The 15,430-nt window shown below is 37.8% G+C and overlaps 2 protein-coding genes across 2 annotated transcripts in view; both read left to right on the top strand.

The window, feature by feature from the left end:
* The window catches only part of LOC146000132 (uncharacterized), a 98,212-nt gene extending 95,580 nt beyond the window's left edge, over positions 1-2,632 (top strand). The window contains exon 4 of the mRNA XM_083137476.1: positions 2,584-2,632. Within this exon, the coding sequence (XP_082993602.1) occupies positions 2,584-2,632 (49 nt within the window). The remainder of the gene's footprint in view (positions 1-2,583) is intronic.
* Positions 1-15,430, top strand: part of LOC146000610 (uncharacterized) — a 148,936-nt gene that overhangs the window by 120,552 nt on the left and 12,954 nt on the right. The window lies entirely within an intron of this gene.

Below are 15,430 nucleotides of genomic sequence, written 5' to 3'. Positions count from 1 at the left end.
GGTGTATGTTGCATATGTGTGGAACACATAACGTGCATGAATATTATACACGTTAATGTAAAAAAATAAATTCGGGATACATTTATCATGCATTTTCTGTCTTTCAAAAATAGTTTGTGTGTTTGTTTTCCATTATTAATGTGAAATTGAACGTGTTGAACAAATAATTCAAATCGTTTGTTCGAACACAAATGCTTTAGTACTGACTTCTACCCCTCTTTTGCATAATTTACAAGAATAATATCGTCTTTGACACCACTACTGCTACTACTAATAATAATAATGTTATAATAATAATAATAATTATTATTATTATTATTATTATTATTATTATTATTATTATTATTATTATTATTATTATTATTGGTACGTTTATCTTGGTACTTGCCCCCCAGAAACAAAAATTCGTGGTTGCGCCTCTGCTCAGCACTAGGATAATTTGCGTAGTCACTTAATCTGTTATCTTTCACGGCACTCCTCGACTCCTCGTCCATATATGCAGCTTAGAATTTCACCATTTGAATTATATAGGGTATTTGCAGTGCCCCTCCACCTGCCCCCCTGGTCCAGTTGACAGCACTGGAATCTTGCGACGGGTACAACTATGGCTTACATGCCAGGACAGCGAAAAGTCATGGACCGCTGAATGTAAATCATACTTTCACACGTTTTATTACACTTTTTATTCCGGGATGGGGTGGAAATACTGCAATACATTTTTATTTCTATTATTTTCAAATATTATGCTTCAATTTTGCAACATCTGACACAAACGCAGATGACAAAATACATGAAGGACCAGTATCTGCAGTGAAAAAGAAAACGAAATTCCTGCAATAAAAACGCAGTCGTGCCGGACCCTGTGGCCGAGTGGTTAGCACATCGCGCTGCGACGCCAAGGGTCCCAAGTTCGAATCCCGCTCGGGCTTGGTTGTTCGTAAATGTCCATTCATCAATTTCATCATTTCATCACTCATCCCCATCTTCGCAAATTAGCCAAGTAACAAGGCACAAAACGCGAAGTAAAATAAACTAAATCAATCAATCAAAAACGCAGTCGTATTCGTCTGTGGTGGAAGCTTAGGTAGACGGCGCAAATTTTCCATGTGCACTACCAAAAAATTAAATATGTTATTAATAGTATAAAGTTTCAGAAATGATAGAACAATTCGTAAATACTTATTTCGACTGTTCATTTCTTAATAGTTTTCTTTGCTACAAGTGGAAATTCCTAACCAGGGGTGTTTGTTCGAGCCTTGGCAATACACAGGGGAAAAGCTGCCTCACCTAAATTATCGTAGCCGAGGGATGGCGTATGTTGGACGCGTACATTTACACCTACAATTTAAAAAGGAAATAATTATTGTTAAAGATACCAATTTTTAGATAAGCGGGAAACATCATTACCCAATCGTGTTCTTAATACCTTTAAATAGGCTACGTTGATTTGCACGTTTGAACTTTCTTACGGATTGTAATATCATAATGGTAGCTACAATTATGATTATTATTATTATTATTATTATTATTATTATTATCGTTACTATTATTATTATTACATATTTGTGTGAAATCATATTCAGGCGCTTGCCTAATCCCAAATGTCACCGCAAACACCTAGTATATATATATATATATATATATATATATATATATATATATATATATATATATATATATAATATAGAATAGATAGTTATTCTTGTACTTGTTCTTCCTGCTTGAGATGTGACGTGTGTTGAAGAGTCGGCGAAATGAATTCCCAAGTGAAGGACCCAGGCAGCCAACGGTAACCCTAAAGCGAGAAAGATCTTGAAAACCCCAAACGTGAGCCGCGCAATTACAAGCGGAATGGCAAAGACACCCGTGAAGCTAGTTTGATGACGTCATGTAGCGCCTGAGTGTCGCCCAGCGTTTTAAGCGTCAAATGACCGAGTTAGACCTCAACTACCCTGATATCGTCAGGCCTCGTGCTTTTTTAAATTGAAGTATTCCATTCGGAGACGCCAGCTGCCGACTGGGCACTTCCTGGAAGCCTGTGCATAGAAGGGAATTGCAAAACCATCTCTCTCTCGCTCTAGCTGTTGCTAAGTACACATTTCAACTTTTGTGACTGCGCTCGTCACGTGAAGAACACGACATCCGATTTTCAACATTAAAGATGACTATCCGTTCAGCACTTTAGTATTATTATTATTATTATATTGGTTTCAAATTAATAACGATGAATTGACGATAAGATATATCCAGTGGCGTAGCGCGTAAACTTGCACCGATGCAGGGGCGGCTGAAGATAATGTTTTCACCCGGAGCGAAGTGGATTTTTGGCGCGCCACTCACAATAAAAAATAAAAAAATTGACCATGTTACATATTTACTGGTTTACATAAGAAAAATAATAGCCTATTTTTAAATCATTTAAGTATTACTGTTAAAGAATACGTTTATTGTAGGTATGCATTTATTTAATCCATACATAATGATATCAAAATAATAGTAATATTTTAGCTTGAATTGCTACATGATTTTGCAATGTATCTATTATGTTATGCAGCAGTAAATTCAAACATTTTCTCCTTGTAGGGATAGTAGCAATGCAGGCTATGTTGAGCGGTTCTTCTCGAGTTCCTAAATTTTAACTTCCTTGAGTACTTCTTTATTCGTGCCTAACAAACAATTGACTGTAGGCTTGAACTTGTTGAATGATGAAAACCATTTCTGCTTTCTTCTCCATTCATTGCCTATATTAATACATTGCATTCATATTTCTCACACCTTTCTATCATCTGTTTACTTTCCTAAACCGATACTTATCCTCCAACAATTTACTTATATTATTTTGCTTTGTGCTGCCATCTATGACTCTTTTTCGAAACTCCTTTCTTTCCATCCCATGTTATTGTTTTCAATATAGAATATATATGGTTTGCAACAACTCTTTTTAAAACAAATAGCGACGCTAATATAATCAAAATTAAGGAGGACCGTTACAAATGAACGGTTTGCCGCCCCTGACCCTTAACGAAAACCAAGCCGAGAAATGTGTTTAAGGTGAAATAAGGCATGCAGTGTGAGGAAATTACGCAGAATATTCAAGCTTATATTTTTCTAAACCAGAAAACAAAATCGAAAATATCATCGTTTACTCTGACCGGAAGTAATTCGCTTTTCTTATTTTGCATACATGCGACACCATCTCATTTGAGCCTCTTAAATATCCAAAATTAATAATCCGTCGCGCAACAGCCCATGAAGGGCCTATGCATAGCTACCGACTGCCGGTATCCCTCCCACGCTTTCCTTCGTCACCTCTAAGCGCGAAGATCTTCAACCAGGATTGGAATAGTCGGGGGTCAGCCCGACGTATACCCAGCCGTTATAGTAGGTCTCCGTGACCGGATTACGCTCACTCACTCACTCGGAGCTCCCCAATTTCCTCACGATGGAGATTTGCCACAGGCCCTATACGTAGGCCGAATAAATGCCGACCAGAGCCGGATTCGAACCTACGCCGTCCCGCAGCGAACGATCTCAAGACGAGTGAACGCCTTAACCCGCAAAGCTACGGAGGAGGACAAATATCCAAAATTACCTTTCCAATTTAGGTTGAGAGTGGTTTTCTCGAGCAAGTCAATAAACACATTCAACCCTTTGACGGTACCTCCCCGATGACGTAGTGGTAACGTCGTCACCTTGTAATAAAGTGGTCCCGGATTCGATTCCCGGTGGAGGCACGTCGTGATTCCGATCAAACTGTAGGTTCAGTCCCGATCATAGGCGCCGACTCCATGGGGCTTGGGGCTCGAGCCCCCCCCCCCCATGTTAACGATGTGGGGCAGAGCCCCCCCCTAATAATTTTGCTCAAGAGGATCTAATGTATCCAAGATGGAGGTAATCAAGATGGCGGACGTTGTCATGACATGCACCAAAAAGTTTCCTCCTAGGCCTAACATATTACTACCATGACCAATTGCTGCAATCTACACTCCCTTTAATTTCATAAGGGATGGACAGGGACTTTTGACTCACCCTGTATAATATTTCCAAGAATAAAATCTCCTTGCCCATTAAAAGCTGAGGCTGTAAAGGGGCACTCAGCACACACAAGGACAAACAAAGCACAACACGACCCCACATAGGATTATCCTGGCCTTGGATCCAGGCGGCAGAGCCTCGTTGACCTGCAAGAAGCAGTTACTGGAGTGTACTACGTGGAAGTGAGGTTGATTTTGGGTGCCTTACCAGAAGGTAGCCCGTTAAAGCACTTGCACACGTACCGATATTTTGTCGGAGTCATTATCGGCACCGACACGACACAGATGGCTCCTGCACCTCCACTTTACATACCAAACAACTTCCTCCCTGACAATGGTGTCCCGACAGAACGTACCAGCGACAAAACGCACCACCTGGGTTTTCGCGACGAAACGTACCACTCAGATAAACACCTACCTTCAAGATATTTACTCCGCGACAAAACGTACCACTTCAAGGAAAACGCTTGAACTTAAAATCAGAAGAGAATAAAGTGGTTAGTGGCCCGTCGAGTGATCACGTTTGTGGAGTCCCGAATAATGCTCAGTTAGATGTGCAGAAGCGTATGCAAGAGGCGAAGAAAAGGGTTCGAGAGGAAGACACGCCAATTACCAAGATTTAGAACGATACTCTAGGCAACCTACACGACAAAGGTTAGGGTAGGTTAGATTAGGCAAAATTTCGTATCGCAAATATTTTTACTCATTAGAAGACCCTTCGCAGGTAGCCGGTCAGGTGGTAGGTACGTTTATTCGGTGGTACGTTCGGTCGCGTATTCCCTGATAATTTGTGACTGGGAGTCTGTGTCCTCTTTTCCATTACCTGAGGTCCAGCAGGCCGATTTGTCGAGGGGGAGCTGCCACTGCACACCGACCTGTCAGTGGTCGGTCAGGAAAATGTGCAGGGCCACGTGTGCAGTCGTGCCATTGGCCCCCTTTGATTTCTGCTGCTGACGACATTGTTGTCTGAGACCACGCCGATTTTAGGATCTCTTAGTAGGGTCTCACTAGTCGAACATAGTTTTGAGCTCCCCTGCCTTGTGACGTCACGATAAATGTTCTCGTTTGTTACGCTTAGTTCTCTTAGCATAAATAATACTTTTTTTGTCAAGCCTTGAAATATTGCAGTGTATTTATGTTAAGAAAACTAAAAATAATAAACCTAACCTAACAACGAAGGCATTCCATACTGACTTCACTAAACGGTGATACCTCACATAGTATCTGACTGACGCTGTGTCCTCACTACATGTTATTGTGTCAGAATATGCTGACGGTAAGCAACACTTCATATTCTGCATATGTTGAAAACTTGGCCATAGGATATTTGTTCTTGTTCTGTGAAGGGTGATAAAAACACGCAAGAAACTTCTATTGCTCATTCATAGCTACATCTCTCTCTCATGGCGACGACTATGGGGCCACACAGGGGTCTCGGGCCAAGGTCTTCTGTGGCGATAAGAAACCGATCTCCTTTTTTTTTGCATGGCTGCCAAAAGAAAATCAAGTTTTTGATAAATGTTATCGCTCGTATTTATCTACGCTATTTGTTTGTTTCCATCTTTTCCTTCACACCACTGCAACATACATATTGCTTTAAATATACACATTTGGGGTCAGAAAATATGAGAAAACTGATAACCTTAGCAACATAAATCTTTCCACGGGATGAGGGTATGAAAGGCTGAGACTCAGTCTTTTATCTTTGCCTTCCTCTGCTACTCCTATAGCTTGAGATACGAAAGTGTTCCTGTGCGTTTATCGCACAACGCGAGAGTGCCTTGCGTTCTGACGTCACTGCGGAATACTTTCATTGTTACTCTAAATCAAATGCCTAAGTTGTTAGGTTTATTTCTCTTAGCATAAATAATTCATTTGCTGCGTATTTATGCTAAGGGAACCAAACCTAACAGGCCTAACCTAATAACCAGTGGCGTAACCACGAATTTTTGTCTATGGGGGGCAATCACCAGCATAAACGTACCAATAATAATAATAATTATTATTATAACATTATTATTAATATTAATAATAATAATATTATAACATTATTGTTATTATTATTAGTAGTAGTAGTAATAGTAGTAGTATCAAAGACGATTTAATTTTTTTTTCAACACGTTCAATATCACATTAATCATGGAAAACAAACACACAAACTATTTTTGAAAGACAGAAAATGTTTGATAAATGCAATCCGAATATACTGTAATTCTTTTTTTACATTAACTTTCATGCGCGATATATGTTTCACATATTTGCAACATGGAGCACCGTTAAATTAGAAACTACACATGCAACGTGCCAACACTAAATTGTGTACGTATTCAAAGTTTCCTTAATACATATATACACAACATTATATTATTTAAATACATCACACAATCAATTCATCCACTTCATAATAAACCAACAACCAAACTGAACCTACAGTTTAAAGTGGGATCCGAACCACTATGTGCCTCCAACGGGTATCGAACCCGGGACTCCTTGATTACAAGGCAACAATGCTACCACTGCGGCATCTGGGAGGCTCTACCTAGCTACGACTCTGAACTTGATAAGACTAAGAAACGCAGGTATTGCGAGCGAAGCGAGAAAAAAAATACGAAAAGTATTTTTATTTTGCATAAAATTTGAAATTGGGGGCGGCAATTGCCCCCTGCGGGTACAATTGGCCGTCAATATTTGCCCCCCCTACAACTCATTTCTGTCCAAGGTTAGGGGGCAATGCCCCCTCCCCCCCTGCAGTTGCGCCACTCGTATGCTTCCGACGTGTTACGTCAGAACACGAAGTTGGTCTCGCGTTGTGCGATACAGGAAATCCATATCAACTCACTAGAATAGTAAGCTCTGTCGTTGCTTTCAACAGACGTATACGCCACTCTCGTCAGAGTAGTCGTTAGATCTTCCCCTGTCAAGCAGACTGAAAGACTCACGATTCTCACATTAATGAAATTTGAAAAATATTTTGTAGTTATAAAAGAAATATCTTCCATTTTGAACTTTATGCCATTTTAATTGTGTGTGTTCCAAGTTTGAGGAAGACCCTGATAGAGGGTTGAAATGTCACGTTGTTGAGTTTTTTTTTGTTTTTTTTTACTGAAATGTAGACTGCCTTGATCAGCATATGTAGTGTTTTTTTCTCTAATGGAAACAATGCTTAATCGTGTTACCACTTGCAGTTATTTGAATATTATATTATATTTTGCATTCCATATTTTGTGTGCTCTATTCGGTGGGATATGACTTGTATGAATGTGTGTAAGTGTGTACTCGTATGTGTGGACATACGATAAACAATGGAATATTTATATGTAGTATTTAATGCATTAACGTATAATTTTATGCATTGGGTGAGAGGAACTGTGCGGCCTTAACCCATTTTAAATAAGACGTTAATAAATAAATAAATTAATAAATATTTTGTGAAACAAGAGTCAGAACAACCTATCGTGATTCTAAGTTCTAAGACTTCATCCGGTCTCCGTGGCTGAGTGGTTAGCACAGCGCGCTAGGACGACAGGGGTCTCGGGTTCGAATCCCTTTGTTCTTTGTGTGTACCTTCATAAATTTCATCACAGCATCACTCATCCTCATCTTAGCGATTATCCGAAAGTGGCACAAGAAGCGAAGTAAAATAAACGAAATCAACAACAAAATCTAGGGACATTTTCCGCCGCTTTTGTTTCTTTTTGGTCAGTCGCGATGATGAATGATAATTATAAATTATGGAGAGAAACTCACAAAGGAACATCCATGCCTAGTCCAGGGCTTGAACTCGAAACCTTCGCTGGCGAAATTGTGAGACAACCACTCAACCCGCTCGGTCACTGAGGCTATACTATGCAAGGGGAATTAACTGTACGTATGCATGCTTGCATAGTACATGTTTCATGTTTCCTAACCTAAATATTCCTCATCCTATTTTCTACGACGCAAGGGTCTTTCCGTACCAATAAATTGTCTGTATATTTTCAATATAACTTTTCTTTATAAAGTGCCTAGTGTAACAAAAAAAAAAATAGTTTACTAACTTTTTAAAGTTTAAAACTTACTTCAGTTTCCAAATTGCAGTTCTTTGTACAATCAGTGTTAGTAACAATAAGAAATCAATATTGGATCTTTTTCATGAATGCATAAACTCTTAATTCTAACTTTACTTAAAGGTCTGAACGTACTTTTTGTGCTAAGCTCTTGCTATGGAAATAGTTAAGGTATGTTTGCGCGAACCTTGGTGCTAATTACGAACAAGCTTTGAGTAAAATTTCCTAGTTTGGGGAGGGGGGGGGGGAGCGCGGCCCCTAACTTCGAACACTGACTGTGCTCGATGCGAACAGGGCAAAATCGGAAATTTAACATTGTACTGATAAATTACTTTCTGGATCTGTTAAGAGAAAACGAACCAAGATTATAATATTACTTCATCTTACGTACGTTAAGAAAATCTGCAGAAAGAACGTTCTTTACACAATCAAAGGGACTTAAGGTAGACAAGGGCAGGATTATTATGTTATGCAGTGTTACTTCAATTAATACTTGTTAACAAAAAATCCAGCTCTTTTTAAAACAAATTGGTGTGGTTCGGATCCCACTTTAAGCTGTAGGTCCAGTTCCGAGTAGCTTCTCTGTGCATAAATTGGACTTGAATATAAACTCAAATAAAGAAATAGCCACGCTTATATAATCATAAATAAGATTTTGGCGCTAATCAAGAGTGACGCGCCAGTTTGACGCTCCCTTGAGAGCAGCGCTCCGTTTAAACCGTCCTTGGATATTTCGTAACTGATAACCAGGCAACGGATATGTAAATACATATTTATATATGAAGCTGAAAACATGGCTCATATTTTAGATATTTTAGTTATTTTTACATGTTATTTCCATATTTCAGAACGTTTCTCAACATATACTCCATGTTCGCACAATAACTAAATGTCCCCGTGTGACCGAAAGAGTGGGGAGAATTTCTTGCGAATAACTGAAAAGTACGAAGCGACGTTAAACAAAAGAAAGTACGACCTTTTCTATACTCTCCAATTGCGTTAATTACAAGTTTTCTCTCATCCGAAAATAAATATATATATATATATGAATTTAATTAAACATCACCCAACTGTTTGCTTTTGGTATTTAAAACACTTGAGATTCCTTTTTTATTAACAATTGTTGGAAAACAATAGAGAATGAGGGCTCAAGCATCGGCTCCTGATTGTTTCAAACGTTATTTTGGCAACGTTGGAAGAGAGTCCCAAGTCGAGCAGCCCGTTGCTAACCCCATCCTCGCTACTATAGTTGCACGTCTGACAGCATAGCCAGAAGAAACAATTTTGTGGCACACCTACGGGATTCACTTCCAGAGGCGCAACCACGAATTTTTGTCTGGGGGGGGGGGCAAGTACCAGGATAAACGTACCAATGATAATAATAATGTTAATAAAATAATGTTAATAATAATGTTACTAATAATGTTATTATAACATTATTATTATTATTATTATTATTATTATTATTATTATTATTATTATTATTATTGATTTGCTTTATTTTACCTCCCTTCTTGTGCTACTTTTGGCTAATTTCTGAAGATGGTGATGAGTGATGGCATGATGAAAATGATGAATGATATTCGCAAGCATCCGTGCCCAAGCCGAGATTCGAACCCAGGACCAACATTATTATTCCTATTAGTAGTGGTAGTATCAAAGACGTTATTATCCTCTTAAATTTCGCAAAAAGGGGCTTGAAGTTTGTGCTAAAGCATTTGTGTTCGAACAAACGATTTGAATTATTTTTTTAACACGTTCAATTTCACATTAATAATGGAAAACAAGCACATAAACTATTTTTGAAAGACAGAAAATGCTTGATAAATGCATTCCAAATATAATTATTTTTTACATTAACATAACTTTCATGCACGATATATGTTTCACATATATGCAACGTGGAGGGACGTGGACACTAAATTGTGTACGTATTCAAAGTTTCTTTAACAAATCTTATATACAATATATATTATTTAAATACATTACACAACCAATTCATCCATCTCACAATAAACCACCAACAAAAATTACATAAACTGTCTCTCAAATGTGCACGCTCCCTTTCCTCTAAACAATTGTTAATGCATTTAAAACAAAAATGAATTCAGACAAGTCTTATTTATCTGTCTGGTGATTTCTTTGGCAATTTATATTAAAACAGTGGATAAATAATCCTCAATATTTTACAATCATTTACAATGTATTACAGCGAACTAATATAAATTGGATCCAATTTTTTACAGGCTGAAATCAATGTTAATTTAATAGGGCGCAAATAATTTCACGGAACGCCATGTTATTATATCATTTACAACTTTTGTGTCTCCCCAATGGTGTAGTGGTAACATCGTCGCCTTGCGATCAAGGGGTCCCGGGTTCAATTAGTATTTATGTGCATAAAGTAGACTTTAAATAAACAGAAATCAATCAATCAATTTTACAACATTTTTTCATTTGGATCGTTCGGCATTCAAAGCCGTCTCCCGCCGTTCCCTAGCTACGGTTCTGAACTTGATAAGACCAGGAAAAGCATTGCGAGCGACGCGAGAAAGAAAATTTTACGAAAAGCATTTTCATTTGCATAAAATTTGAAGTTCTGGGCGGTAATTGCCCCCCTTGCCCCCTTGCCTCCCTTGCCCCCCTTGAACTCATTTCCGACCATGGTTGGGGGGGGTTCAATGCCCCCTGCCCCCCTGTGGTTGCGCCACTGTTCACTTCTGGTTTCTCTTCAAGACAATCACGGTAATAGTCACAATGCAGAGACTGTATTTTATGTAGCTCGTGTAGTATCTTATCTTATTAAAGAGATATTTTTTACAATTTGAAGTCCATATTTAACTCCATATTTTTGGTGAAAATAACTAAATATCTATTTACATATTTAGCACATTTTTACTATACATAAAAATCCGTTCCCTTCTGATAACTCCGAGAGAAGCAGTGTACTGCCAGCTGAGCATGAAACTGCAGCAGCTTCTATAGGACTCACGCAACTTGGATAAGATAAACAGGCTTTAAGCTCTTTGATTACTTCCCTCGGTCACGCTTCGGAGGAAAACACCAGACAACATGTCTTCTTCAGAGAACAAAGGGGAAGGACAAAAAATAGCAAGTTCAATAACAGAATCTGATGTTTGCTCTCTCTAAAGAAGATGTTGGAAATTAGGTGGAAAAGGATAAGTTTTGAGTTTCGTTTCACCTACTCTTCTCTTCTATCGAAGTAATAAAACATGCTGCTATTATGCAAACATACTCGTTTGTATATTTTCGAATCCCGGTCTAGACATGGGTGTTCTTTGCGATTGTCCCTTCATCAATTTCATCATATCATCACTCAAGTGCATCTTCGCGATTAGCCTAAAGTGGCAGAAAAGCGAAGTAAAACCAATCAAATCAATCACATTTAAAAGTGTTGCATATACATTGGAGCTTGTAATAATGGTTCGATATACCGTATACGATTAGCACACAAAGCTTGTTTGAGGTACTTTACCAACTCATGCTGTAGGACCTGGTTAATTTAACTAATAATAATAATAATAATAATAATATCGTCTTTATTGAGAGGGCGTGTTTCGGCCTCGCGGTCCGTTCTTACAACAAACCCTTAAAAGAAAAATATATTACAATTGACACTTTACACTTCTTGAAAATTATTGTAGCAGTAGAAAAAATAAAATTAAAAAAATAAAATTAAAGCATTCATACTTATAATGTAAACAATTAATGTATTGAAGGTACAGAGTTAAATCTAAAACCACAAATAGAATACAATTATTACAGAGATAAAACTAAAACCAATAACTCATTCCCATTCATTACAGAAAAGACAAATCCAGACACTATTGTTTGGACAGTAGTAACTCATCTGTTTGTCTTCCGATGTTATTTATATTTGAGTAGATTTAAGCAGTTCGAAGTTTATAGTCCTGTAAAGGTTAAAGCCGTTATTTTCAGGATTCCAAGCCAAGGACTGGAATTCAGTACCTTAATAATATATTACATATATTGCAGTAACAGAATATGAACATATCAAACAAAGAAATATAATGAAACAGCCTGTAAGAGCATCTTAACTTTCTCGCCAAGAGAAAAACATTAGAAGCAAGAGTGACGGACGATCGGTACACAAAAATTCTCAGGAGTTCGAAACTTAATACAAAATATTTTATATTTATATTATATTAAGTTATATCAATATATAATAGTCATTTTTTTCGAACGATGGCACGAGGACATCAGCTTTTGTTGGGGACGTGGCTATCTATTTTCCATAATTCTTTTTCTTGGCGGGGCGTAGATTGTTTTGTGAGGATACGTCCACTGATCTTACTAGCTATTCTCAAACACACATATCGTCAATATACCACAAAAAGAAGAGAATATATTTTGTTTTATTTTTATTGTCTTTTACAGCTTCTCTATGCAAAGAGAATAAATGAGAAAAGACTATTCAAGAAAATTCATGAATCAAATACAAAGAAGAGCAAGTAATAGTGAGGAGAATGCTAAAAGACAAGTTCGAGACTAAGGCAGTGAAGAAAATTGAGAGTTTAGTGGAGAGACTCTTTCAACGACTCGTAAAAGACATGTGGAAGAGGTTGATGACGGGTTTTATTACTTGTGTGGACAAGCAGAACGAGAGCCTCCTTACGGATAGTTTATAATTTTCGAAATATTTAACGTACATATCCATTAATGTTTCAAATGGAAATCGTTATGTGGGGTATGTTGGCTCGAGTCTGGGAGATATGGAGAGGGACGCTTGTGTGGTTTAACTTAGGCTTAGCGCGCCCTAGCGTTTAAAAGTTGCTCTGGTTGAGCAACATTTTTTTTCATCGCCGGAATAGAACATACGCTTTGATGTCGGAATGTGCGCACTGCAACTTTTAAATCACGGCGACGAAGAAGTCACCGCATGCTCCATTTTCAAGGGGACTGAACTGTTGCCCCCAAAAATGGAACTCACAGGTTGAAACCTGTTAGCGAACACTGGCGATTGTCTATCTCCTAAATCAATGTTAACTATCTGTCGAGCAAGGAAGTCCCAGTGTATCGGGAAGTTTGCTCTTGCATTTATATTGTGTGTGTTATAGACCGTTTTATAAGAAGTTGAAAAGAGACGTAGAAAAGTGGTCTTAACTGTTACCTGCAAAAAGAAAAAAAAAATCACAGGGAAAGGCATATTCTAACACATTTGAAAATGTTAGTGTCTTTTTACTTCAAAAAACAATATAAAAATTGTTACAGTGGCTATCGGTTAATATTGGCACAAAAGAAAACAGTTTATACTCTTTCGAAATATGATTGGCAACAACGAATAGCTACTTTGAATATTTTATCTCAAGCCAGCCAGAAGTTCCACGTGACCACCTCAAATTTTGTGGAGAAAAAATATGAGCTACACCGAACAGAAGGTTGACATTTTAGGTTTTTTCTTTCTTTCTTTATACAGTTTGAGAAACTTTTTTCAGCAGCAATGTTAAAATAACCCTAACAAAGAAACTAACGTTTGAAAAACCGAAATTTCTTTCACTCATAGTTTCCGATTTTTTTCAGCTCTGATTTTTATCCAGCTATTCTAGCACAGCATTTCTGTTTTCCCATATATTCGTGTGACATTTATTTTTCTCAACTTCTACGAATGCATTTCACCCCAAGTAATAAATGTTGTTTGAAATAAATACCGTTTCTGAGATTTCAATAGTTTACATGGTGTGGGAATTCACACGGTCACCACACAAGGGCATTCATTTAATCTTTGTTCATATAACTCCGTAAATTAGTAGGCATTTCTTCAACCCACACGCGCTGCCTTGCTTGGGAGTACATATTTTTTTGCTTGAACAACGCCGGAATATTGTCATTCATTCTCTGCGATATCCCACGGGATCTTCTTCAGCTTCCTGTAATCAATTTTTGTTTCTTTGGAATCCTACTCGACGGATGGGAGATTCCAGGAATGTGGAAAAGAGGAGCCATTGTTTGGACAACGCTCTCTCTTTGGGAACAAACGCGCTTTTGTTGTTGTTGTTGCCTTTGTCCCCACGCCACGTCTTATCTTCCTTTACTATGAATTATTTTATTCCAAAAATGCCCAATGTATATTCACACAGAAGAACAACTCGCAGGTTCCTTGAAAAAGTACTTGTACTTTCGTCACGATTCTTAGAATGACGCGCAGAAGGTATGAAATTGCTATTTATTATTATTCTATTCTTCCCATATAAGTAAAAATAGGGTTGGAAAGGCGAAGCTTGAACAGAAGGGAATCTTATGTAATATCAGGCATCCATATTGGTCTGCCTGTTTGTATGTGAATATAAGCAATGTCACATCCTGTCAACCCCTCAGACACAACTGAAGACATAAATAGTTGATATGCTTACACGCTACTTCCCGAGAATGATATTAGAATATTCACACGTTCGCGTCTTTACCAATTAAGCACTATAATTTACATTTCTTGTGTTTTAACGTTTATACTGCTAACACTGTTAAGCCTTGTTTCCAAAACATTAAAATGCTGACCAAGGCAAAATTTATTGTATAAAAAATATACACTAAAAAAGTAACGTTTCCACCTTCTAACAGGGTCATTTCTTATACAGGGTGGCTCAAAAAGTCACTTAACACCCTCGGTACAAGACCACTGCAGCGCACAACGTGGAAATGGTGATGACCAATCGTTGCCAGCCAAGGGGGAACCACATTGACGCCACCCGCATGGTCGGCGGCCATCTTGATGTCCGCCATCTTGAATTCAACTTCAGAATTTTAAATGGGAAGGGGGTGATATGATATATCAAATCAGGCTAGAATTTCACGAGAAATGCAATGGTGAAGGTTTTTTTTATGTACCTTTAACCAGTAAAAAGTTATGACTGAATTCTTGTACCAATTTGCTCCTTTTCGAGGTGTTAAAAAAATGCCTTAAAATTTGTCCTGGGAGAGAAGTTCGCATGCTATTGCACACGATTTTAATTAGATACATCCACGAAGAGATGCTCATTATGAATGGTTGTCGCGAACAATTACAGTGTGATGCTTCCATTAAATGAAAAGTCCTTCACAGTGACAAGGCTAATGTTTATGTTGATAAGGAAGTTCATAAACAGAATATTCTATGCTTTTTATCTGATAACCCATTTTCGACAGATCAAAGCTGAATGGTTAGTGCTGGTAAGTTCATGGTGTGGCGTGCTGTGTGGAACACGATTGGTTAGTCAATTTTCCATCAACGGAACCTTAAATGCTTAGGGCTACTTGGATTTGTTAAATAAACAGGTTTTTTCATCCTTGCTTATGGAAGAAGGTACTTTTTACAGAGTTGTTTTCAATAGGGAG

Source organism: Lepisma saccharinum, chromosome 16 (genome assembly GCF_977018435.1).
Source record: "Lepisma saccharinum chromosome 16, izLepSacc3.1, whole genome shotgun sequence".
In the NCBI taxonomy this organism is placed as follows: Eukaryota; Metazoa; Arthropoda; class Insecta; order Zygentoma; family Lepismatidae; genus Lepisma; species Lepisma saccharinum.
The sequence above is the reverse complement of the archived record's forward strand: the minus strand, read 5'-3'. Positions and strand labels throughout refer to the sequence as shown.